Source organism: Cydia strobilella, chromosome 21 (genome assembly GCF_947568885.1).
Source record: "Cydia strobilella chromosome 21, ilCydStro3.1, whole genome shotgun sequence".
Taxonomy (NCBI): domain Eukaryota; kingdom Metazoa; phylum Arthropoda; class Insecta; order Lepidoptera; family Tortricidae; genus Cydia; species Cydia strobilella.
Window position 1 is genome coordinate 8,548,621 of NC_086061.1, and position 24,737 is coordinate 8,573,357.

General features: G+C 39.2%; 1 protein-coding gene and 1 non-coding gene across 2 annotated transcripts; both read left to right on the forward strand.

The window, feature by feature from the left end:
- The first annotated feature begins 1,453 nt into the window (after positions 1–1,453).
- LOC134750934 (proton-coupled zinc antiporter SLC30A2-like) lies at positions 1,454–23,302 on the forward strand. Its single transcript, XM_063686188.1, has 11 exons — positions 1,454–1,774; positions 10,556–10,684; positions 10,954–11,116; positions 12,538–12,726; positions 13,093–13,282; positions 13,931–14,024; positions 14,405–14,529; positions 17,446–17,561; positions 18,324–18,406; positions 19,390–19,488; positions 21,875–23,302. The coding sequence occupies exons 1-10, from the start codon at positions 1,643–1,645 to the stop codon at positions 19,453–19,455; spliced, it is 1,287 nt and encodes a 428-aa protein (XP_063542258.1). The 5' UTR covers positions 1,454–1,642; the 3' UTR covers positions 19,456–19,488; positions 21,875–23,302.
- Positions 22,242–22,359, forward strand: LOC134751326 (U5 spliceosomal RNA). Its single transcript, XR_010128623.1, has one exon. It is a non-coding gene; the product is annotated as a U5 spliceosomal RNA (small nuclear RNA).
- Positions 23,303–24,737: the final 1,435 nt, after the last annotated feature.

Sequence of the window (24,737 nt, forward strand, 5' to 3'; positions counted from 1 at the left end):
CTGAAATGCTCACTAGATGTCGCTTATCCCTCAGAGCGGAATTTCTACAACGCGTTGTTAAGATTTTTCCTGAATAATAGCCTGAAAATTGAAGACAACCCCGCCGGGCCATGAGTTCATTCATGAGGCCAAGAATTTTTGGAAGTGTCCCTAAAGCCCCCCATTCACACTTCTACATGGTAGTCCGCCTCGTGAATGTGGTCGCGGACTACATGGCGTCCTACAAAACCCAGGTAGGATGCCTCTTGGGTCGTACAAGCCCCGCCCACCGCTTGCAGTCCGCCGCGTAGGATTGTCTGTGGTATGACGTCCTGCGTAGCAGGACTGCAATTATGTAGCAAATTGGACCGTGAATGTTAATGCAGGACGTCATCGTCGCGCACGGAGGGTTCCGTACCATTACGGAAAAAAACAGCAACAAAATCACGTTTGTTGTATGGGAGCCCCATTTAAATATTTATATTATTCTGTTTTTAGTATTTGTTGTTATAGCGGCAACAGAAATACATCATCTGTGAAAATTTCAACTGTCTAGCTATCACGCTTCATGAGATACAGCCTGGTGACAGACAGACAGACAGACGGACGGACAGCGGAGTCTTAGTAATAGGGTCCCGTTTTTACCCTTTGGGTACGGAACCCTAAAAATCACCAAAATAGCTGTAGCTCTAAAAGTATAATTTTTTTTAGAAATTGCATACATAACGGTGTTGCAAGAGCACTGACACGAGGGCCTACCGCGAAAAACGAAAAGCGTAATTTCTCATGCTCTGAAAGAGGGTCGTTGTTGTTCTAAAAGGTGTGCAGAAAATGATACGTGTCTGCACTAGAGCATTTTACATTCGAAATACGATTTTTTTTAAAAAAATTTATTAGCAATTGAAATTTGAGTTTATTGGATTTGTTTTACAATTTCCAGTCTGATATTTGACTCTCCATTCCATAAATGTCGATACTTTTGCCTAAATTGTTAATTGAAAGTACCCTTCAAGAAATACTATAAAAATGTATACTTAGTCATGTTTTTAAAAAAAACACATTCATTTTACTTTCCGAAATGAAAAGTAGAGTGTTTAACTCGGGTGAAAGGCATCATTTCAGCCTCGGACTATTGGCGCTCTCACTGCGTTAGAGCTTCGAGCACCAAAATACCTCGGCAGAAATGAGTGCCTTTCATCCCTTGGTTAACAATCTACTATAGTTTGTCAAAGGACTGTCTCATTTCAAACATAGATAGTGAGAATCATACTATCTTTGTCTTACACTAGTACTAGCACCCAAAAGAAAAGGAAGGGTATAGTTTTTTTTGTTCTTATTTACTGACAATTTGGTTTGACCAACTATATATTTGCCTCTATCATATCACTTTATGCAAAAACAAAACGCACCGCAATGACATTATTGACATTTCGTTTTGACAGCCATAATCACTCGTCTGTAGTTGGTCTGTAGATAAACGTTTGCGATTTTATCACGACGCAGTGTCTCGTGTTTCTTCTTAATCATAAATGTAATGAATTGAACAAAGTGATCAAACATACTAATTAAATTCTACCAAATAAGACCGTATTCTAGTCCTCTAGCGTATAATCGTGTAGTGATGGTGTGAATAGCATTTTTTGCAAGAAGTGACGGCGCCAGAATGTCTGACGAGCCTGAAACTAGGATGTGGGACGAGGGCAGCTCCAGATACGACCCGGGAGACCATGGAGTGTATTTCGAATCGGCCTTTGCTTCTTCTGAGCACTTGGACAGAGCGCCTTTGCTCTCTGAGGTAAGACGTCCTAAAAAAAATATTTTTTCTTAAAAAACTAAATTATGCTCCAATATTATTCCTGAAATTCCAATAGGTAGTTGTAAGAGGTAGATGTTTTATTATATAAAGGTTAAATCGTAAATTTATGATAGTTATTGTTGTTACACTTTTTGACCTAACACTGTTTTATCAAAACTGTAAAACCTTATCTTGTTCTAATATCCGTTTTCGCAAGGTTTTGTTTAACTTCATGCGTGTGCTATATTTCTACGTCTATTCTAGTTATTTTATTATTAGGCAACAAAAAAATATTTTGCTAACATTAAGAGACATAGCAATTCAATATGTATAATTGTATGTATAATTCAGGTCATACCCAGCTCCGAAATTTACTGCTATGCTGACGACACCGTTGCTCTCTTTAGCGGCAAAACTTGGGATGATACGTACCATTCAGCTGAGATGGGTCTTGCTGCGGTGTCGAGGTGGCTGGATTCCAATCTGCTTGCTCTTAATATAGACAAAAGCTGCCATATTCCCTTCTCAAAACCAGCTATAGCCTCGGCTCCTACCACTTACAATCTTAAGATGCACTCATGTGGCACTAGAAGACTGACCTGCTCCTGCGATGTCATAAAGCGTTGCAGCACAGTGAAGTACCTTGGTTTAATCCTAGATGAAAATCTATCTTTTAAGAGCCATATTACAGAAATATACTAGCAAAGAAAACAAGAAAAGTAATTTACTTGGTAAAGAGATTGCGGGACTGTTCACCCCCAGATGTATTAAGGGTAGTATACCTAGCGCTGTGCCAGTCTATAATACAATACTGTATTAGCGTCTGGGGCAGCACTAGAAAGTCGGCAATGACTAAAGTTGAACGTGCCCAGCGCGCTGTCCTAAAGGTTATGAAGAGGAAACCTTTTTGGTTCCCTACAGATAAACTGTACAAAGGTACAGGGATTCTAAGAGTCAGGCAATTCTCTAAGAACGAATTAAATTAAATGTGGGGTACGCTGGTTCAATTCCAGCTCTGGACACTGGAGGCTTTGGTAATTTTTTCCTTCGTATATAACATTTATTTCAATTTATAGTCAGGCAATTGTTTATAATGAGTGCGGTTATAAGAGTACATAAAAATATTGATATATCGCCATTGAAGGATCTCATCATGAATAGGTGTGTATATAGAGTCCCTCTACCTCAAGCTAAATCGTCACATGTACAACGCTCTGCTTCTTTCATGCATCCATTTGTCTACAATGCTGTATGCAAAAGCTGTGACCTAAAAGGGTACACCTTGCACAATGTTATAAAGAAGTTAAGGAAATGGTTTGCTTCCCTGTCATACAACGACACGGAAGATATTATGCGAATTTCAAGTTAGGTTTCTGGGTTTAACACACAACAGCACAACACACACACACACACATTTTCATGTAATATTTAAATTTTATTGTTTGTGTTTTATCGTTTTTTTTGTTGTTTGTAATGTAACTTCCTAATGTAGATATCATTGGGTAAAATGTTAATGTAAAACCGACTCGTTGCGTCCCAAGATACAGGCTCAGCCTAGTTTGGGACACACAGGACAACATTTGTGCAACTTATACCATGTTTCTGTTAAAATAATAAATTATTCTTATTCTTATTTGTACATTTAGGGACTGAAAGCTTTTACTGTAATAAATCATAAAATCAAGTGACCCCGCTGAACTTCAAAGCATGATCCAAGAACTCAGCGATGCTTCCATACGGTGTGGGCTGGAAATGAATCTAGACAAGACAAAAGTTATGACCAACACAGGTGTCAAGGCGAATATCACAGTTAACCATACCGCCATCGAAACTGTCGATAAATACGTGTATTTGGGACAAGAGATAGTGACTGGAAAAAAGAACCAAACCAATGAGATCAACAGACGCGTACGACTAGCCTGGGCAGCCTATTCCAATCTCGAGTTTGCCTTCAAAATGAACCTTAAGGCCGAACAAAAAGCACGCATATTTGACCAATGTATCCTGCCTGTTCTCACTTATGGAGCTGAAACCTGGGTTTTCACCAAAGACATACTACGTAAATTGAGCGTTGCCCAGCGGGCGTTAGAGAGAAAATTGGTGGGGATCACATTGAGAGACCGTAAAACAAATGAATGGCTGAGACAACAGAGCAAAGTCAATGATGTTATAAAACGCGTAGCCAATTTGAAGTGGGAATGGGCTGGTCATATAGCACGGAAGACCGATTCGTGGAGCAAACGACTACTCGAGTGGCGACCATGGGGGGAAGAGCGTCCTCAAAGGAGACCCCAGATGCGCTGGGACGACGACATTAAGAAGACTGTGGGGAAACAGTGGCTCCAAGTCGCACAGAACCGCGACGAATGGCGCAAAATGAAGGAGGCCTACACCCAAAGGGTAGAAAAAGGCTAAAGAGAGAGAGAGAGAAATCATAAAATCATAAATCATTTATTTCGTGATAAACTTACATAGTAGCATTACAAGGAAAATTAAAAAACATATTTGCAGTGTTTACCACGAAATGCGCTCGCCTAAGCATAATGCCGACCCAAGTGTCAGCGCTGATGCCGCTGATCTTCCAGCGAGTCCATTTGTGGGCCACGATCGCAGCTGTACGACACTGTATTGACTGTTTTACTTAAAAACTGGGCTTAATTAACCTTTAGTACTCCAAAATCGTTAATAAGTGTATAAAACAGTAAAGTATATGCATAAAATCTAAAGTATAAGAGCTATATAATTGAAAATTTATGTGCCTAATACGTCCACTAATGCCATCATATCGATCGAGTTAGATTTGAAGGGTACACGGAAAGAACATGTCTAGTCACTTTGACAACATTTTGAGTTATCGCGGTTTGCAAGGAACGATGTGGGTAATTAACCATACTATTTTCGTGTATAGGTGTTTTTAAAGTCAGACAAAAACGAGATATTTATAAATGCAGCGGTAACAGAAGTCGTAACTAATAGTTCATTAAGGGCTCTACATTTTGAGATTAAAATCTCATTTTCCAAAAAAAGTGACTAGACATGTTCTTTCCGTGTACCCTTCATTTGTTCTCTTGTTCTCTGAACGAATTCACAAGGGCTACGCTATACGTATTGTGCTACTGTAATCTATAAGTTAATGTCTTGTACCTATTCTTGTGTCAATTTGCATACTGTCAAATTAGGATATCCTGTGATTGATGGTTGTGTGTATGTAATAAATAAATAAAATATTCCGAGAATGCATGTTCATTATAATCCAAACCCAAGTTATGAGGGTTCAAAAAAACGAAGCGCTTCGAGAAAGGGTAGGTAGTGCCCTTGCGTTTCGCTTAGCTCGTCTTGGCATAGAATACATAGAAATTATCTTCATATTGACAATATTAATTAATTAGCTATGACTTTTACTAATGCATTATGCATTTTGATTTGATTAGAGTAAATTTTAATCTAATACAAATTACCTAAACTGTTTTATGTGTGTGAGAGTGTGTGTGTGTTTGTGTGTGTATGTATTTATGTGCGTGTATGTCTATTCCCTATTTTTGTGTGTTGTTACGTACATATTATAATAAGAGAGTCCACTTTTATTAGTATTTATACGGCTAACAAAATACCCCTACATTCCAAATTTCATGAATACACCTTATAATTTTTCAAAAAAATGCCTGCGACATATGGACAGACAAACGCACAGACCCACATGACGAAACTATAAGGGTTCCTTATTTGTACTAACTATAACACTACTTATAGTATAGAACGACTTACCAAACACAGCAAAATAATAACACAATAATAATCTATTACACTAATGAATTTATGTTGTTAACAAATAATACATTAACCTTTTATCACCTCTATTAACTAGGCCGCATAATGTAATCTACTTATCTATTTATCAACACAGAACACCAACGGTCGCCATCGCCATCAGATATATCGGAGCGGACAAGGTGTTCACAAATATCTGAACAAAACCTGTATTATCAAGACGTTTAATGAATCAATGTTTATTTGTATCAAACAAGCGTATATATACAGGTGCAGGTTGTTTGAGTGCATGCTCAGATATTTTTGAGCACCGTGGTCTCTCCGTTTTATATGGCGACTGTAGTTACAGTACTACTTATCTGCTGATGTATTTACAATGATTTAAAGCCAACGAACTATTTAAAGCTTTATCGAGAACATGATCAGTTGTCAGTGTCGGTATTGTAGAACGCAACGCAACTAATAATGATATAGCTATTAACACAGATTACGTATTTGAATTCTCATTAGACTTATACTAGCTTGGAATCTACCTAGGTAGGTGTTGTTTTGTCATTTCCTTACTCATCCTCTCAGGAAAAAAACGAACAACTCATTATAGAATCTAAGAATTTTATCGCGTTTCAATTCGGAGGTCGCGCGTTCAAACGCCGGCTCATACCTATGAGTTTTTCGGAACTTACGTACGATAAACCTTTTTTATTTACCAGTCGCTTTTCGGTGAACGAAAACATCGTGAGAAAGCCGGACTAAACCCAACAAGGCCTAGTTTCCCCTCTGGGTTAGAAGGTCCGACAGCAGTCGCTTTCGTAAAAACGTGCTTATTACGCTAAATCTGGGATTAGTTGCCAAGCGGACCCAACGCTCCCATGAGCCGTGGCAAGAAGCCGGGACAATGCTAGCAAGATTATGATAATGATAAGATAATACAAATAGCACAACCCGGGTCGAGCTCAGCGGTAATTTTATCTAAAACCCTAAAATCGGCGCGTTGCTATTATGTGAATAAGTACCATTAAGGCCTTTCTAAAATCTAAAGTAACGACACTGTCGTTAAATAAGGTCGTATGTGCTATGCCAATTCCTGTATTATAAGACGTTTTTACAGTTAAATATTTAGCTGTGGCGACGCGTAGACGCCCTAGACGCGGGCTTATTCAGTTGGATAATTTATTGGCGCCGTTTAGAACAATGTTTTCTGTCAATTTTGAAGATGTTTTCAACCAAAACAAAAATTATTATTATTATTACGAGCCTATTGTGTCCCACTGCTGGGCAAAGGCCTCCCCCCTCTTCTTCCACTCCTCCCGGTTTTGAGCTACATCTGGCCAGTCGCTCAAAAAGGAGTCCAAGTTATCCCGCCATCGCCGACGAGGTCTGCCGGATCCCCGGTTTGACTCATGGGGCACCCACTCTGTGGTTATTTTGGCCCACAAGACATTCGGCATGCGGCAGACATGACCAGCCCAGTCCCACTTCAACTTGTCCGCTTTCCGAGCTACATCTATTATTTGGGTTTTAGAGCGCAGCGTGGTGTTCCGGATGCGATAACAAAAATATGTAATAAAATAAAAGCTATATAAATAAAATAGAAGCTATATGAAAATAGCGCGTTATCAACAACCGAAAAAAGGTACACTTTTAGTTGAGTATGGCACACATTGTGTGCGTGATTTCAAGTCTGTTTCCGAACTTTCCAATACATGTAGCAGGTACTCTGTTTTCGGCAAACAAAGGGACCCAAATAAAAGTTATCAGCGCGTCGCATTATCAGTCCGTTATAGTTGATTGTTGACATTCTTAATGAAGGTAGTTTCGATTCGATTGTATACACGGTGGCTAAAAAATAAGTGCATTCCCGTTGCCAGGGAGGTTTTAGGATTATACTGAGCAACTTTTACTACGGGACCAACCCCGAAATCGCGAAAAAAATTTGGCTGTTTCATACATTTTGGCTGGACCATTTTCTATGGGAGGGTAAATTTTTTTTCGCGACTTCGTGGTTGGTCCCATAGTAAAAGTTGCTCAGTATGATCCCAAAACCTCCCTGGCAACGTGAATGCACTTATTTTTTAGCCATCCTGTATAGACTGGAATTAAATGCAGTATAGAAAGTTAACGGGAATTGTAATTAAAGGAAACAATATCTTATCCTTATCTAATTTAATTTTTAGACCGTTGTACATACTCTTATGCTGAAATTAGTTAGGCGATTTTCCATAGGACGACCTACTCGTATTTAGGTAAATAATCAAGTCACTGTGCGAACAGCGTGCTGGAGGGACTAAAGACGATAATGGCGCTCGACGTGGCAAAAAATTTGTCGCTAGACAGGGGCATTTCTATTTAAAGTTGTACCAACATTTTTGTGTTAGAAGTGGGAATTTTTATATTATTTCTACTCACGAGCTTTTTCCATTTTTACTAAAAAAAAGGTTTCCACATAATGATTGGTCCGTTTGGTTGCGGTTTTCTATAAAACCTTCTATGACCGTAACAGAACGGATAAAAAAAATTGTATGACATTTTGGGGACAATTTTTTCCTCGTATTAGGATCGAAAGAACTCGTGATTCTGAGTGGAAAAATATAAAAATTAAAATCTAAAATGCAAGTCTACAACTTTAAATAGAACACACACACACACACACACTTACACAGCTACATTTTCAACTTTTGACGTCACAGAGTAATTTCCCAGATTCGATAAGGCTTTTCTACAGACGCTGTAACTAATGGCATGCTATATTAGATATATAACTGCCGGCCAAGTAGGAACAACGAATTAAATTGATTGATAAAATGCCGCAATGTATAACAGATCGCATGCGATTATCGGTGATGTTTGTAGATGCCGCTACGAAACTATCCAATTCAATTTACTGAGGAACATAATTTTAATACTACCCTCAATTACAAAACATTGCACCAACGTTCTTTATTTGAAACTTGCCTTACAACTAATAATACACAACATTCACACTCTAATGTGCACTCTGTGACGTTCGCCACAAAGATGAAATTTCTTCCATATTCTGCTGCAGTTACAACAACTTTTCAAGTAGCATGCTTAGCCGCCATTTTGGTTCTTATTTAATTTTCATTGCTTACCTACCTACCGAATCTTGCGACAAATCAGTACAAGTGCGATGTTCTATTATTCAGATTATAAGTAATATAATGAATTCCTAGATCAATGTAGCATGCTTAGCCGCCATTTTGGTTCTTATTTAATTTTTCATTGCTTACCTACCTACCGAATCTTGCGACAAATCAGTACAAGTGCGATGTTCTATTATTCAGATTATAAGTAATATAATGAATTCCTAGATCAATATTTACTTTTGTGTTTTTTGGAAGAACTAGATCGAATTTGTTATATTAATTTGATGTAAAGTGCTGTTGAACTCACACCAAAATGAAAGTAGTATCTGTAAGTATCTAATTATAGAACCATTCTAATCTTATACAAGATGTATAAAAATGCCTAAGTACATGTTCTGAAAGTTGATACAAACACTTGACACACAAAAATCTCAGTTTGGTTGTAAGTTTCATTCGCGTTCAACGCGTTACTTTTTATTTTATTAGGCTTTATATAAATGTCTTTGATTTAGGGCTTGGCTTAAGAACTATTTGGCTTGGCACTGACTTCAAAATATTTGAAGTCGGTTATTTTTTAACCAAAAACAGTTTTTTTTTTGTTTTCAACTAAAAAAATAAACAGAAGAAACAGTTTTTTAAAAACCAAACCATTCCACGCGTACTAAATTGAGCGAAGCGACCCGCGGGCGCCGGCCGAAAAAGCAACCCCGAATATAAACCTCGCTTAATTAAGCTTTTACATAAACAACGAACCGTGTGTTCACTGTTCACGTTATTGAAGTGTGGGTGCTGAATCGAATCTTAGGGCGAATCAGGGTAAAATGACCTTGATCTTTAAGCCTTTATAAGGTAGAGGGAATATACTTCCTACCTGATTTTGAACTTTATTTCAAAGTGATAGGGTTCAATTTTGCATAATTCCTGACACCCTTATGCCTTATGGTTAAGAGGGGAGTAATTAATGAAATAATACACTACGGGTATAGATACTCATTATAAATGGGTATCCTCTGCTCTGCTAGTATGTACCTACAGTAAAAGTAGTCCTTGTAATTTATTGGCATAGTCTAGACAGTTTAGATATCTATTTGGCGCCGGCGTTACATATCCATACTAATATTATAAATGCGAAAGTCTGTCTGTCTGTGTGTTCATCGATTTTGATGAAATTTGGCATAGAGATAGGTAGAGTCCCTGAGAAGGACATAGGATAGTTTTTATCCCGAAAATCATCCCTTAAGAAAGTAAAAAGCGGGGTGGAATTGAGATAATTAATGAAGTGCCTGCTAATTTGTGTGCATAATATGCTCAAATTGAATTGCTATGAGAATTTTTCCAGGCGCTATACTTACTTTAGCTGCTGTTACTAAGTCCACGCAGACGAAGTCGCGGGCAGAAGCTAGTTTTGTATAAATTTCGACCAAATTAGGTGGCTCGGTTGGCGCCGTTTGCGGTAATACGAAGTGATATAAATGTTTATTTCTTAGCCGATTTACACAAGAGATAGACTTTAGTCTTTAGCCTATTTAGTTCCTACATTCTCCTGTCCATTAAATAGGGGTCATTAGGTTTAATTTGTACCTATTAGGTAAATATCTAAATGGTGTTATAAATAATTATGTATTACTTAACTTGAATTGTGACATCTTTATACCTAGTACATTTATCAGTACTTTGTGAAATGTTATTCGAAATTTCTTTTTGAATATTATGCATGATTTAGGCTAAGTTTGTTTTATTGTATACAATTTTGCATGATAATGATACTTGTCTTCTGAAAGAAAATAAAGATACTGAAACTGGAACTGAGTATGGAGAAGTGTTTATCCACTATCTTACAAAATTACAGAACAATAAACTGTTCCTACTTTAACGCGAAGCCCGTACCTAATAATATTGTATTTTGTAGGAGACATACACAGATATCCCGGTGGGGCGGAGCCCTACTGCCACCCACTGCCATTGGACCTCGCACTCGGAGCCACGGAGCGCCGTTCGACAACTACTACTAGCTCTTGTACTATGTGGACTGTTCATGGTTAGTACATACTAACGGTACTACTATTGTTTATGTAGGTACTACATTTAATTACTAATTTCGAAATTACTTTAGGTGCTGCAAATATGTACTGTAATCCAGTAATTAAACCCTTTTTTGCGTTCCTCTAAATATGTCCATGACTATAGTTTATACAATACAGAAACTGAAGTAGAGGTACACAGCAGGCGGTCTTATTGCTAAAAGGCAAACTCTTCCAAACAACTTTTAGGTACCTACTATATTAATCGTCCCTTTACTTTTGACAGATAGCAGAAGTGATCGGCGGCTTCCTAGCGGGCAGCCTCTCCGTAATGTGCGACGCGGCCCACATGCTGAGCGACTGCGGGGGCTTCGCTCTCGCTCTGCTCGCCTTCCACTGCGCTAAGCGGCAACCGGACTTAACCATGTCTTATGGCTATAAGCGAGCCGGTGAGTAAACTATTTTACTTGTGACGGCGACATCTAACTACCGATTCGGAAACTAAACTGAACGGCGGCTTCCTAAGCAGCCTCTCCGTAATGTGCGACGCTGCTCACATGCTGAGCGGCTGCGGAGGCTTCGCTCTTGCTTTACTCGCCTTCCACTGCGCGAAGCGGCAACCGGACTTAACCATGTCTTATGGCTATAAGCGAGCCGGTGAGTAAACTAAAATTACTGACGGCGACATCTAACAACCGATTTGGAAACTAAACTGAACGGCGGCTTCCTAGGCAGCCTCTCCGTAATGTGCGACGCTGCTCACATGCTGAGCGGCTGCGGAGGCTTCGCTCTTGCTTTACTCGCCTTCCACTGCGCCAAGCGGCAACCGGACTTAACCATGTCTTATGGGTACATAAGCACGCCGGTGAGTCGACACTTCGCTAGCGCGTTGTAGGATGCGCCGCTAGCGTGGCAACGACATCTAACGACGGATTGGCAAACTAAACGAGTCTCTATTGCCGATAAAGATAAATAAACAAGCTCATGTTTAACAACGTGTATGACAAAGATGAGTGGAATGCGAAAGTTAATCAAAAATAACAGATTTCTTCGTAGGTATAGAAATAAATATACTTACTTACTACTTACTCCGTTGGCTCAGCGACCCAAAATGAGACTTGGCCTCCGATACAAGACAGCGCCACTTTTCTCGATCCTGTGCGACCTCTCGCCAATTGGTGACTCGAAGTTCGCGCAGATCCGCCTCCACGTCCAGTAGGACGTCTTCCTGCTGGGCGGCCCAGGTATGCTCTTTTCACGTTCCGATCCTCATCCATTCTCTCAAGATGGCCCAACCAACGGAGTCTGTGAGCTTTAGTCTCTCCCACGATGTTAGGTTCAGCCACTAGGTCTTCAATCTCATGGTTCCTAAGGACTAAATAAGATATAAATATGGAAGTATTATTTGTGCTCCTTATGTATGAGTATTTAACCTAACTATAGTTATATAATATTATTGTAACGGGCACAGTTCTTGGGTTTGATGCTCTCTTTTGGACCTTTTCACTAGTCTCCTATGATGACTTTGCTTGGTGATATGTTTCTTGAAAAACTGGGCTGTCCGCTGTAGGTGTTTAACGCAGTCACTGCCAGGGGGCGTGGCCTAGGAACAAACTTGTATGACGGTGAACGTACATGTGCGTTGGGGGCAGTGAATGTGTTAAGAGTCCGTCAAAAGTATGCACAAACTTTGAAGTAACAACGTGTGGTTGTTACTAATATAAACGTCGCATTTTTACAGGAATTTGATGTTTATGTACACTCTGTTGCTTGCCAGGTAGGTGCAGACTTTAACTTGGACTGTGACTGATATCTTTGTAAAAGTATGTATATGACGCTCAGTCTTAAATTCAAGTTTTTCTTTCCGCAGAGGTCCTCGGCGCAATGGTGTCCGTCCTCCTAATCTGGATCCTAACCGGCATTTTCGTGTATGTGGCCGCCATCCGAATACATTCGCGCGACTTCGATATCGAGCCGGACGCCATGATGGTCGTGTCTGGCTGTGGGGTCATCTTTAATATCATACTCGCTGTTGTGCTTCATGGATGCTCCGGTATTGGTAAGTCAAAGCCTTAGGGAGTGTACTGATAGTCAGAAGCCCTACGCTCTGACAAGCGTCTCTAAAGAACGCGATTCAGGAGTCGCCACTATCGTGACAGCGCCATCTAACAATCAATTTGGAAAATATAGAACGTTAGGTCTATACAGGGTATATACAGTACAGGGTATATATATAAGTATATACAGGGTGGACAAAAAAGATGTGCATTCCCGTTGCCAGGGAGGTTTTGGGATTATACTGAGCAGCTTTTACTATGGGACCAACCACGAAATTGCGTAGCGTAAGACACAAGACAGTACGATTTTCTTTGTCTATGGTTCAAATGAGACAGTCCTGGGCCAAACTATAGCTTTTGTTTTTTAGCGCACCACCACACGCACGGCGGCGCGGCCTGCACACACGGGCACACGCACGCACACACGCCGCGCTCACGTTTCGGCGTGTTTCGTCGCAACAAGCAGAATGGCGCCATAGTCAATGGAGACTACTCCGTTAATGGGGATTATTCTATGAAGGAGTTAGGAGAGACGCGGGTGGAAGGAGGCGGCGACAGGTGATTATCTCCGTCTCACTCTAACAATCTCTTTGGCGGGAGAAGCAGACAAACATTCTGTTCTGTATTCTCTTTATAGAATTATCGCAAAGATTCGTTCGTTTGGAAGTCGTGAGACTACTAACGCCATCTATTGATGAGTAGTTTTAAAATGAGGCGTGCAATAACAAAATTACCATTGTATAAATAACAGATGTGTTACATAAGAAGAGCCAGTATTTTATCTTTTATATTTTTGATTTAGTTATTGATATCAGTGTGTATTTTAATTTCTAACCCTATGTTCACACCGCTTCGCTGCGTTCACCGCTGAATTTTATGTTTATTCTAATTTCATCGTTATAGCCACTACACAGAACACACATTTGCATTGTATCGAGCCGCACCCAATCATAACACCTAAATATCGCGTGATATGTATAATTAGCCAATCATAGTCTTCAGCTCCCACACTTGCTTTCCTATCGCCACACAAACCACACTACTCTAAATTCCCATACATTGTACTAAACAATATTTTTCCTATTTCATTTATGGTTTCGAAAAGTCAAGTCTCTAAAAACTCCTTGTTCCCATCTGGAACACCCTAGTCACCCTACTTCGAAAATAAATACAAAAGTTGAAATATAAAATTATAATCGTTTCCAGGAACATAAATTTGCGAGCAGCCCTCATCCACGTGCTCGGCGACTTGATCCAGAGTTGCGGAGTCCTCTTAGCTTCGGTGCTCATCAAGTTTTATGTGAGTTTTCCAAGCAATACCAGTCGAGTACTATATTTAAGATTCTACGTGACTAATCAATTATACTAAATTATATTTATTCTAGACATATTGTTGAGTTAAAGCGTTGAAACTTGAGTTATTATTAACTTGTTAAAGATTGGAGCCGCCTGTAAAAACTTGGCTACTTTCTTGACTTTTTTTATTTATTCAAAAGAAATTTTAAGTGGCGTTATTTATAAACAAAAAACTCGCAAGTGAGAGTCTTACGACTGAAGTATTTTTATCACAGGATCTCTGGATTGTGAAACGCCGACGCTTGGCAATCTAGTTACCGCAGGTCGTGCAGCGCCATCTAGTTTACATGTTATAAATAAAGTTAATAAATATGGTTTCCACAGCCAGAAGCGAAGATAGTGGACCCGATCTGCACGTTCGTGTTCTCAGTCCTCGTGCTGCTGACGTCGGCGCGCGTCGTGCGCGACGCACTAGCGATGCTCATGCAGGCTGTACCCAGGGACTTCCGGTTAGTTATGTCTTGTTAAAATTAATTAAAATATAGGAATAAAATCTTTGCTTTATAAGTTTTAAGCTACTCGCCAACAGGTGGCGCTAGTAGTCTTAGAATAGAATAGAAGCTATGATAGGGGGCCCGATCTGCACGTTCGTGTTCTCCGTGCTCGTGCTACTGACGTCGGCGCGCTACGTGCGCGACGCACTAGCAATGCTCATGCAGCCTGTACTCAGGGACTTCCGGGTTATTATAATCTGTCTTGTTCAAATATAGGAGTAAAATTAGTAGGCAGTATTTATAGATCAAATGCTTCTTTATAAACTCTTAAAAAACCTCACTGATTCTTCTACTCTTCTTGAAAAATTTGTTTTTAAATTGCCTCGTCGTATTCCGTCTCGCCACCCCCAAACATTCCATATCAGCTTTTGTAGTTCTAATTTCGCCAAAAATACTTTCTTTAGACGAGTCTGTCATGATTATAATGTAAACTTTATAAATCTAGATATCTTTTTATTGTCTTTCGGTAAATATAGTAGTGGTCTGCGGACATAAACGCGTTCGCTGTCTGCGGAGCCAAATTTTTCTTTTAGGGAACCGTAAACCCTGTGCGTAAACCGTAATGCTTTCGCATTTACAATATTAGCAAAGATAGATATAACTCAGTAATAGATGAATACAGTCTAAGGAAACAACGTGCCTCGAAAATCAAGAAAATTTGATTCTCGTTCAGAGGGCGCTACTAGTTTTGGCCTACAGTCGTATAGATGGCGTTGACGGTTTCGTTTGTTATTTAACAATTTTAACGCATATCAGTGAAAGAACATGGGTCAAAATCATAAAAATAATTAATGCAAATAAAAAAAATCATTTATCTATATTTAAATACATTCTATCGTATTTTTATAAATCTTCATTTTTAGTTTTAAAGTGTGTCGACAGATGGCAGTGAATTTACTGGGGTTACAAAATTTACTATGACAGTACCGCTCTAGTATAAGTTACTCTATGATATTAGTATGGATGACAGATTGGTTGTATTTGGGGAAGTCGAACTGTCATATTAATTCTCTAGGATTTAAACCAAAGATTTGGACACAATAGTCAGCTGAATTGAACCACAGTTTACTAACCACGGCTACACAGCCGTAGGTAGTCCGTGGGTGGGGGTCTGCATTAATAATAAGTTTACCCAATCTCTCGTGAGATGTCGCTGTACCCAGCGGAAACTGACTAACGTTGTGCACATTAGATGAGTAATGGTTCATCGAAGGTCATTCTAAAATCGTATATACGACATTCCATATAATTTTATGGGTCATTTTTGGCAGCCTATGCCTGTTTCGGGCGTTTTTTTAGGCTTTTAAACATTGGTATAGTAGGTAGAAGAGAAGGTAGAACTCGGGACTGCTATGTTTGTTGTAAGCATGATCGATACTAGTTGTGTATCCAATTGTTATTTCTGTGTATCTTCCTATTTATAGGCATAGGCACTGCCGAACAAGCCCTGTTACTACTTACAAAGATAGATATAACTCCGTAATAGATGGATACAGTCTAAGGAAAAAACGTGCCTCGAAAATCAAGAAAATTTGATTCTCGTTCAGAGGGCGCTACTAGCTTTGGCCTACTGTCGTATAGATGGCGTTGACGGTTTCGTTTATTATTTAACAATTTTAACGCATATCAGTGAAAGAACATGGGTCAAAATCATAAAAATAATTAATGCAAATATAAAAAATCATTTATTCATATTTAAATACATTTTAACGTATTTTTATAAATCTTCATTTTTAGTTTTAAAGTATGTCGATAGATGGCAGTACCGCTCTATCTTATCTAGTGGCGCCATCTGATCGAGAATCAAATTTTCGTGATTTTCGAGGCACGTTTTTTCCTTAGACTGTATCCATCTATTACGGAGTTATATCTATCTTTGATCTTATTATATCCCTCTTTGCTACTTATCAATGTCAGTATTTTATACTTGGAACTATCTATAGGTCTAATTGCATATCTACAAGTTTAAACGTATTTGTATGTGACTGTTTGTTTCCTTAATAAATTAAAAAAAGCTATATAAGTTTTAAGCTACTCGCCAACAGGTGGCGCTAGTAGTCTCAGAATAATTATAAAATAGAAGCTAAGATAGTGGATCCGATCTGCAAGTTCGTGTTCTCCGAGCTCGTGCTGCTGACGTCGGCGCGCGTCGTGCGAGACGCACTAGCAATGTTCATGGAAGCCGCTGGGCACGGCTTCCAATTAGTTGTCAGTCGCCAAACCAAAATACAGAAATATGCTATATAAGTTTTAAGCTGCTTGCCCAAAGATGGCGCTAGTAGTCTTAGAATAATATAGAATCGAAGATAGTGGGCTCCATGTGCACGTTCGTGTTCTCCGTGCTCGTGCTACTGACGTCGGCGCTCGTCGTGCGCGACGCACTAGCAATGATCATGCAGGTTGTACCCAAGGACTTCCGGTTAGTTGACTTTTCAGTCTTTCCGAAATACAGAAATACGCTATATAGGTTTTAAGCTACTCGCCAAAAGATGGCACTAGTAGCCTTTGAATAGAACTGGAATAGTAAATATTATTTTTATTTTACACAAAAGAAAAACACATCGCGAAGAAGGCGGATTTAATACTATAAAGAATTCTCTAACAGAAACTTCGGGCGAAGCACATAAATGGGGTATTTTTTTATAAGAATTGATTCGTGAAATAAGTACACCAAGCTGTAAAATTGCAGGACCAAGGACCACTTTATAAATTAATTAATTCATAATGTGTTCATGCAATTTTGCAGCTCACTGTACCTTTTTAACTTGCAATTATGGTACAGTGTGTTTTGGTTCGGCCGCTGCCCAACTGGAATTAAACCTACTGACCAACAGATGGCGCTAGTAGTCTCACCTTTTTCATACATTTTAGCTACCGCGAGTTCGTGCAGGCCCTGTCGGGCGTCAGCGGCGTGCGGCATGTGCACTCGGTGCACGCGTGGGCGCTCTCCACGCACCATGTCGTCGTGTCGGCACACGTCGCTATAGGTATGTCGCATTTTTGAGAGGCAAATGACACGAATGATATATGAACGTCATCAAACTTGAAGCAACATATAAAATAATCGAATTTAAACTGTCGTGAGTCATACTAATGCCAAAAATACGGTTTAATTCACGTAAATTCAGTCACTCGCGCGATATGCTTTGGAGAGCCTAGGTCTCAATTTCCAAGCACCAACGCCACCAACAGTGCATGTGAGTAGCGTTAACGATAGCCATACGTCGCGTACTAATGCACACTGCTGCTGTCGCGCGAGTGACTAAAATTCCGTGAGTTTACCTGTATTTTTGGCTTAAGCTACATATAAAATAGTTCACGTTTCATGAATATTACGAGTACTAGGAAATATCCATGAATTTTAAATCATATTATTATTGAATATTGATACGAAAACCTGCAAAACAATTATCTTAAAAATTCAATGCTCGAACGTCACTAGTGTAAGTACTCCCCTACAGATGGCGCTAGCAATATCAATAAAACAAAATTTTGACATGATTTTTATTAAGAATGTACAAAGAACATTGTTAGAATATTTTCAGTTTTTTAGTACTGGTTTGCGAAGTCTATCAAACAATCTTTCTATAAGTTTTATCCACATAAAAATTACGTAAACGTATATGGATGCTATTCCACAATATTCATACTGCTAGCGGAGTTACACGGTAAAGCTTCGGCTATCCCCCGATGGATGGCGCCACGGGTCATCAAAACGGAGATTTACCCTGGGCTTTTAAACTTTCCAGACGAACTGACTGACTCCGAAGCGGTGCTGCACGCGTGTCAACAAATGGCCCAGGAGTACAACGCCAGGGCCGGGACGTTCCAGGTTAGACATATCGATACCGATTTTATTCGATTATTTTTTTGTATATGTTCGAACTATCAAAGAGGATATAATAAGATAGAGCGGTACTGTCATAGTAGATTTTGTAACCACAGTAAATTCACTGCCATCTATCGACACACTTTAAAACTAAAAATGAAGATTTATAAAAATACGATAAAATGTATTTAAATATGGATAAATGATTTTTTTTATTTGCATAAATTATTTTTATGATTTTGACCCATGTTCTTTTACTGATATGCGTTAAAATTGTTAAAAAACAAACGAAACCGTCAACGCCATCTATACGACAGTAGGCCAAAGCTAGTAGCGCCCTCTGATCAAGAATCAAATTTTCTTGATTTTCGAGGCACGTTTTTTCCTTAGACTGTATCCATCTATTACGGAGTTATATCTATCTTTGGAACTATGTGCTGTTCATATAACAGCAAGAAGTAATCATCAAGATAGATAGATAACAGTAATCTGCAAGAAGACGGAAAAATCTTTAAGTATCCTAAAAAAATTCTTTTAGAAAAATTAAATTAGTTTTAAAATTCTCATAAACGATTATTAAATATAAATATTAATCAGACATTAGTAGAATAGGTGCATAATTATAGTCTGATATAAGTACTTTAATATACTTTTTTTATCTAGGTTCTACATTTTCCACAAGCTAAGCAAAAAATAAACATATTGTCTATGTGCGAAGCGACGCCAGCGCACGACGTGGTGAAAATATGAACTTTCGTGGGACGACACCTTCATACTATTTGGCCGCCAAACTTTAAATAAGCAGTCGTCCCACACCCACTAGAGCGGCGCCACAATCATGCACGGAACAAATTAGGAAGCTCTTTTACTACTCAACTAGTATTAAATCTACTCACCATCAGACGGTGCTAGTAGTCTCGCCTGTTGGCGCAGTACTCAGCTGTATTAGATGACGATTAATTCATGGATTCGGGTGTGTGTTGCAGGTGGAGCGTTACTCGAGCGCGATGCCGGTGTGCGGCGACTGCAGGCAGCCCGGACACGTGCCATGACATCTAACTACGCTCACACACTAGCCGAGTCAGGTCAGTGCTCCCTCTACCACTCTATACTGGAGCGAGACAGATGCGGCCCGGACACGTGCCATGACATCTAACTACGCTCACACACTAGCCGAGTCAGGTCAGTGCTCCCTCTCTACCACTCTATACTGGAGCGAGACAGATGCGGCCCGGACACGTGCCATGACATCTAACTACGCTCACACACTAGCCGAGTCAGGTCAGTGCTCCCTCTACCACTCTATACTGGAGCGAGACAGATGCGGCCCGGACACGTGCCATGACATCTAACTACGCTCACACACTAGCCGAGTCAGGTCAGTGCTCCCTCTCTACCACTCTATACTGGAGCGAGACAGTTGCGGCCCGGACACGTGCCATGACATCTAACTACGCTCACACACTAGCCGAGTCAGGTCAGTGCTCCCTCTCTACCACTCTATACTGGAGCGAGACAGTTGCGGCCCGGACACGTGCCATGACATCTAACTACGCTCACACACTAGCCGAGTCAGGTCTGCTGCTTTTGTATAAGTTTCTCTAAAGTGAGGTTTAGACTAGCAAGAACTTGCATGCAATATTCATTAAATACATTGCGGTATCTGATAAACATTTTGAATGCAGTATACCTTAATAGTCGGCAATGTAACGTAAATTGCATGCAAAGTTCTTGCTAGTCTAAACCTCGCTTAAAAAACGAAATTTTGTATATACACATTTATTGCGGATTGTACTTGAAGCCTTCAAAGCATTAAGAATAAGAATAAGAATATTTATTTAAAAGAAAAAACCTTAATAACATTAGATATTCGACTTCTTAAGTGCAAGAAAAATGAAAATCAGAGTAGGGGAGGAGCTGTCTGAACCCATTGAGGTTCTTAGTGGTGTCCCACAAGGATCTGTCCTCGGTCCAATCCTTTTTGGGATTTTTGTCACCGATCTTAAGTCCATTGTCAAATCTAAACTGTCACTGTTTGCCGATGACACAAAAATAATGGGGAACCCTCTCATCTCGCATAATATCATTCAGGAAGACTTAGATCGAATTAGCGGGTGGACACAGGACTGGCTCATGTCACTTAATTCGAATAAATGTACCATTCTTCATATTGGGCCCACAAATCCTCAGCTTGCATATACCATGGGTACGCAGGTCCTAGAAGAAGTGAACTCACAAAGAGACCTTGGAGTCACTATAACAAGCAACCTGAAGTGGGATAAGCACATTCTGGAAATAACAAAAAGAGCCAACTCACTAGTATACCTTATACGGAAGACCTTCAAGACAACTGATAAAGCACTGTTTCTAAAACTATATAAGACGTACATAAGGCCTCTTCTGGAATATGCTTACCAAATTTGGAGTCCATACTTTCAGAAGGATATAACTTTACTTGAAAAGGTGCAACGCAGGTCAACTAAGATGGTATATGGATTACGTAATAAGCCATATGACCAAAGGCTTGCCAATCTTGGCTTGACAACCCTGGAGCGAAGAAGACAGCGTGGTGACCTCATTGAAACATTCAAGATCATACACGATCATTATGACTTACCTGAACTAAAGGACCTGTTTGTTATGAGCGAGAATAATCGTCTAAGAGGCCACAGCTTAAAGATTATTCGAGTTCCCAGCACAAGCAATCCTAGGAAGCACTTTCTATCAAACCGCGTCGTACGCGAGTGGAATAAATTACCAGAAGCAGTGATATGTGCTCCTTCAGTGAACACCTTTAAAAACAGACTTGACAAACACTTAAAACAACTAACAAAATGAACACTAATAGACCTAATAGTAAAAAAAAACCAAGTGCAGTGATATACACGCATCAGCTTTCAGCTGCTAGTGTATTAAACAATATAATATTATCCTGTGGCCCCACACTAGGCTATGCCTGTCACGTGGTAGCCGGATTCGCAATATACAACCAAAGCTTAAGTAAAAAACTAGGTGACATTAATAGAAGTAATAATTAAAGAAATTGAACTAATTTAAAGAAAGAAAGATTAAGGAAAAAGTTTGTCTGTTCTTCCTTAGTTATATTGTACTCATTAAATGAATCATATCATATTGGTTCATACTCCAGGGTTTTGCTAGTCGGTTTTGAACTGCCGAAGAGTTTTGATATCCATCACCTAAATCCATCATCAGATGAGCTCAATGGTATTAAATTATTGAATTGTCATCTGGATTATATTACATTTGCAATATCGATACAGCTAATAGAAGTTGGTTAAAATCATTTAAAATCGCTACAATAAATTACACATACTGAACAAAAAATTGTCAAAATTTATAAGAAACTCGAAACTACGATAGCGTTTTTTTTGTCTAAGAAAAATATATATGGAATTCTACTAAAATTTATGTAAATATGTATAAATATATAAAAAATGTTTTATTGTTCAGGAATCAACGGACAGCTCAAGTACTGAAACACCTGAAGTATAAAAACAGCAACATAGGATAAGTATTTAAATTTAGTTAAATTTTGCCAATAGTATGGACAATTAGCAAATTCGCAAAAATGGCGCTGGCGTCGCATAATATTTATATTTAATTGACATGAAAATTACATAAACGAGAAGAAAGTGTTATAATAATTACGTAGCTATAAGTATTGTTATGATTTGAGTTATTTTTGTATGTTAAAGTGTTTCATAGGATGTTTAAATTAGTTATCAAATTTGCTGGTAGATGGCGTTATGATGCAAGATAGATCGCGCTGTTAAGATTTTTCCTGAGTTGATGGGGTCGCCGCCATACTGATTTATCGTTACTCTGGTTTCCCTTCAAAACGTATAAATCTTTCGCCTTTTACTAAAGATTTCCGTGGAGGGGAACACTCAAATGAGTCTTACCTTATTTTTTGATGCCTTGCTTTTAGCAGGGCTTGTAAACTTGAAAGTTCGACCGGTGTATAGTCGGGAAACTATTAGCTTAGCAGTCCTGCAGATAAAAATAAAAATGTATGCAGGGATGTCAGGCTAATAGCTTTGCTGACTGTACGTACTGGCTGCGTAGCCAACATGCCAATAGTTAACGCTCCGTAGCGAACGAAAAGCAACTGTCACTGTCACACTAATATGAAAGAGTAATAAGAGATGACTACGCTACGCCACGGAGCGTTAACGATTGACACGTTGGCTAAGCACCATGAACTCGTGTGAACCGTCACTTGTTGTCACACTTCGCGCACGTGCACGAATAGGGAATATTGCGCAAAACTGCGTAGAGAGCGCCACTAGCACATACCGAGGGCCTACTAAAAATCACAATTTCGTTATCCGCCCCTTTTGCATATTGTGATATAGTGAAAAGTTATCAAAAAAACTGTTTAACGGCAGTATGTATAAGTTACCCTATAGTTTAGGATTTGTGCTAGTGCTGCACTCTGGCGGCAGATTATTGCAGTAATACCCCCTACTTACAATATTATTAAGGCTGAGAAAGCGGGATGGGACTCTTCTTATTTCGTGTGCGAATTATTAGTGTCTAATCTTGAAATAGTGAATCAATACATAAATCCTCTCACACATTTTTTGAAGTAAAACTTCTTTAGGCGCGACTAGAGGGTAACTCAGATTTTTTTTCTGACGGAAGTAACGCTCAGTAGTGACACACGCACAATAGGTCAAAGTGCCAACATAGCGATAAACGTCAAAGAAGTTTTACTTCAATCGCGCGTAAAGATTACACGCACACACTATTTTTATTTTATCCTTGAAATTAGGTCTATTAACATTTTAACATCACAATTACTTAAGCATAATAATTTGATCTCAAATTAGTAACTAATCTATCACAGATGGCGGTGGCTCTAATCCTAGTTTCCTATTATAAGTCTAGTGCCAACAGTGGCGTAACTAGGGGGAGGGGGGGGGGGGGGGCAAGTGCCCCGGGCGCCAAAATGGGGAAAAGGCAGCAACAGGGAAACTTCTGTCAGTCGTCAGGGGGCGCAAGTTTGGTGACTGCCCTGGGCGCCATATCCTCTAGCTACGCCCCCGAGTGCCAACTTTAAGCTTCATTTAGATGCATTTTTGACAATCATTGTCATTTACCTTTACCCTAAGTGCCAAAAGTGAGTTTGCATTACATCTCATGGAACTACAGTCAGTAGACGCTCGCCAATCCGGCAAGCCTACTAATCCGACAATTAGGCCCCATTCGCACGACAGCTTAAAAAGCGTTGCGTGTGTGACGCACCCATAAGTAGGAGCGAGACAGCGATATCTCTTTCTCGCTCTTACTTATGGCTGCGTCAAACACGCAACGCTTTTTAAGCTCTCGTGCTAATGGGGCCTTAGCGACTCAAAGTCAGGTAACCCGCTCTATAATCCGGCAGTTTACACATTACACAACCGAACGCGGGGTTACAGTGTAGTGTGTAGTTGCATTTGATGTTTAGAATTTATTTTCTATACCAAGTTTTTATATCCCATAAAAATCCAATATCCCGGCAGTTCTAACAATACGGAATAGAGGGAAAATTTCAAATTCGGATTACCGAGCGCCTACTAGTGTACTCCCAAAAGAAAGTGACAAGATAATAATTTTCAACATAAAAATCATCTGACGTTTTCAAGCAAGGTTCACATTCACATGTCTGCAAAAGTGCATACTCTTTTTATAAATGGAATTAATTTATAAAGCATATGCGCTTTTGAAGCTCGCTATGCTGTCGGTGATTCAAGTTTTATTATTTAAGCAAGAAAATAAAATAAATTAAATACAATATCAATCCACAGCGCAGGCTTCTTCATAGTTCCTACACACAAAAATAGTATCCACAACATGCTTATATTAGTCAAACAAAACACAACTACAAGGACTGTTACATCTTTATGATATTGACACCTTAATGACAACCTGTCATAAATGTCTGGGTCTCTATTGTTTGACATAATTATTGAGTCATAATGTAATGATTCTCATATTATCATTAGTCTTAATTTGGTTTTTCTCAGAAACGCGTAACTTTTCAGGATTGCCATAAAACAAACCTAACCTAACCTATCTATAGGATAACCCGAGGAAAATCATTACATTATGACTTTCAATAATTATGTCAAACAAAGGGACCCCTAAATTTCTATTTGATTGAAAATGAAACATTTGTTAACTTAAATGTTGAAACTCTTCTGCAGATGTAGTTACTAAAGTATTATTTATAAATATAAGTAGTGTCATTTTCGTGGTTAGGGTGACATTCCATCTGTCCAATATCTTTGTCCAATGTGCATTGCGTCTCACTCTCTCATTAAGCAAAATG

Bases quoted from the DNA above. Each gene is read 5' to 3' on its own strand.
- LOC134750934 (XM_063686188.1), top strand. From the start codon at position 1,643: ATGTCTGACGAGCCTGAAACTAGGATGTGGGACGAGGGCAGCTCCAGA. The intron at 17,562-18,323 runs GTATGTCGCATT...TAAACTTTCCAG, and splicing joins GTCGGCACACGTCGCTATAG to ACGAACTGACTGACTCCGAA. The intron at 18,407-19,389 runs GTTAGACATATC...TGTGTGTTGCAG, and splicing joins CCAGGGCCGGGACGTTCCAG to GTGGAGCGTTACTCGAGCGC.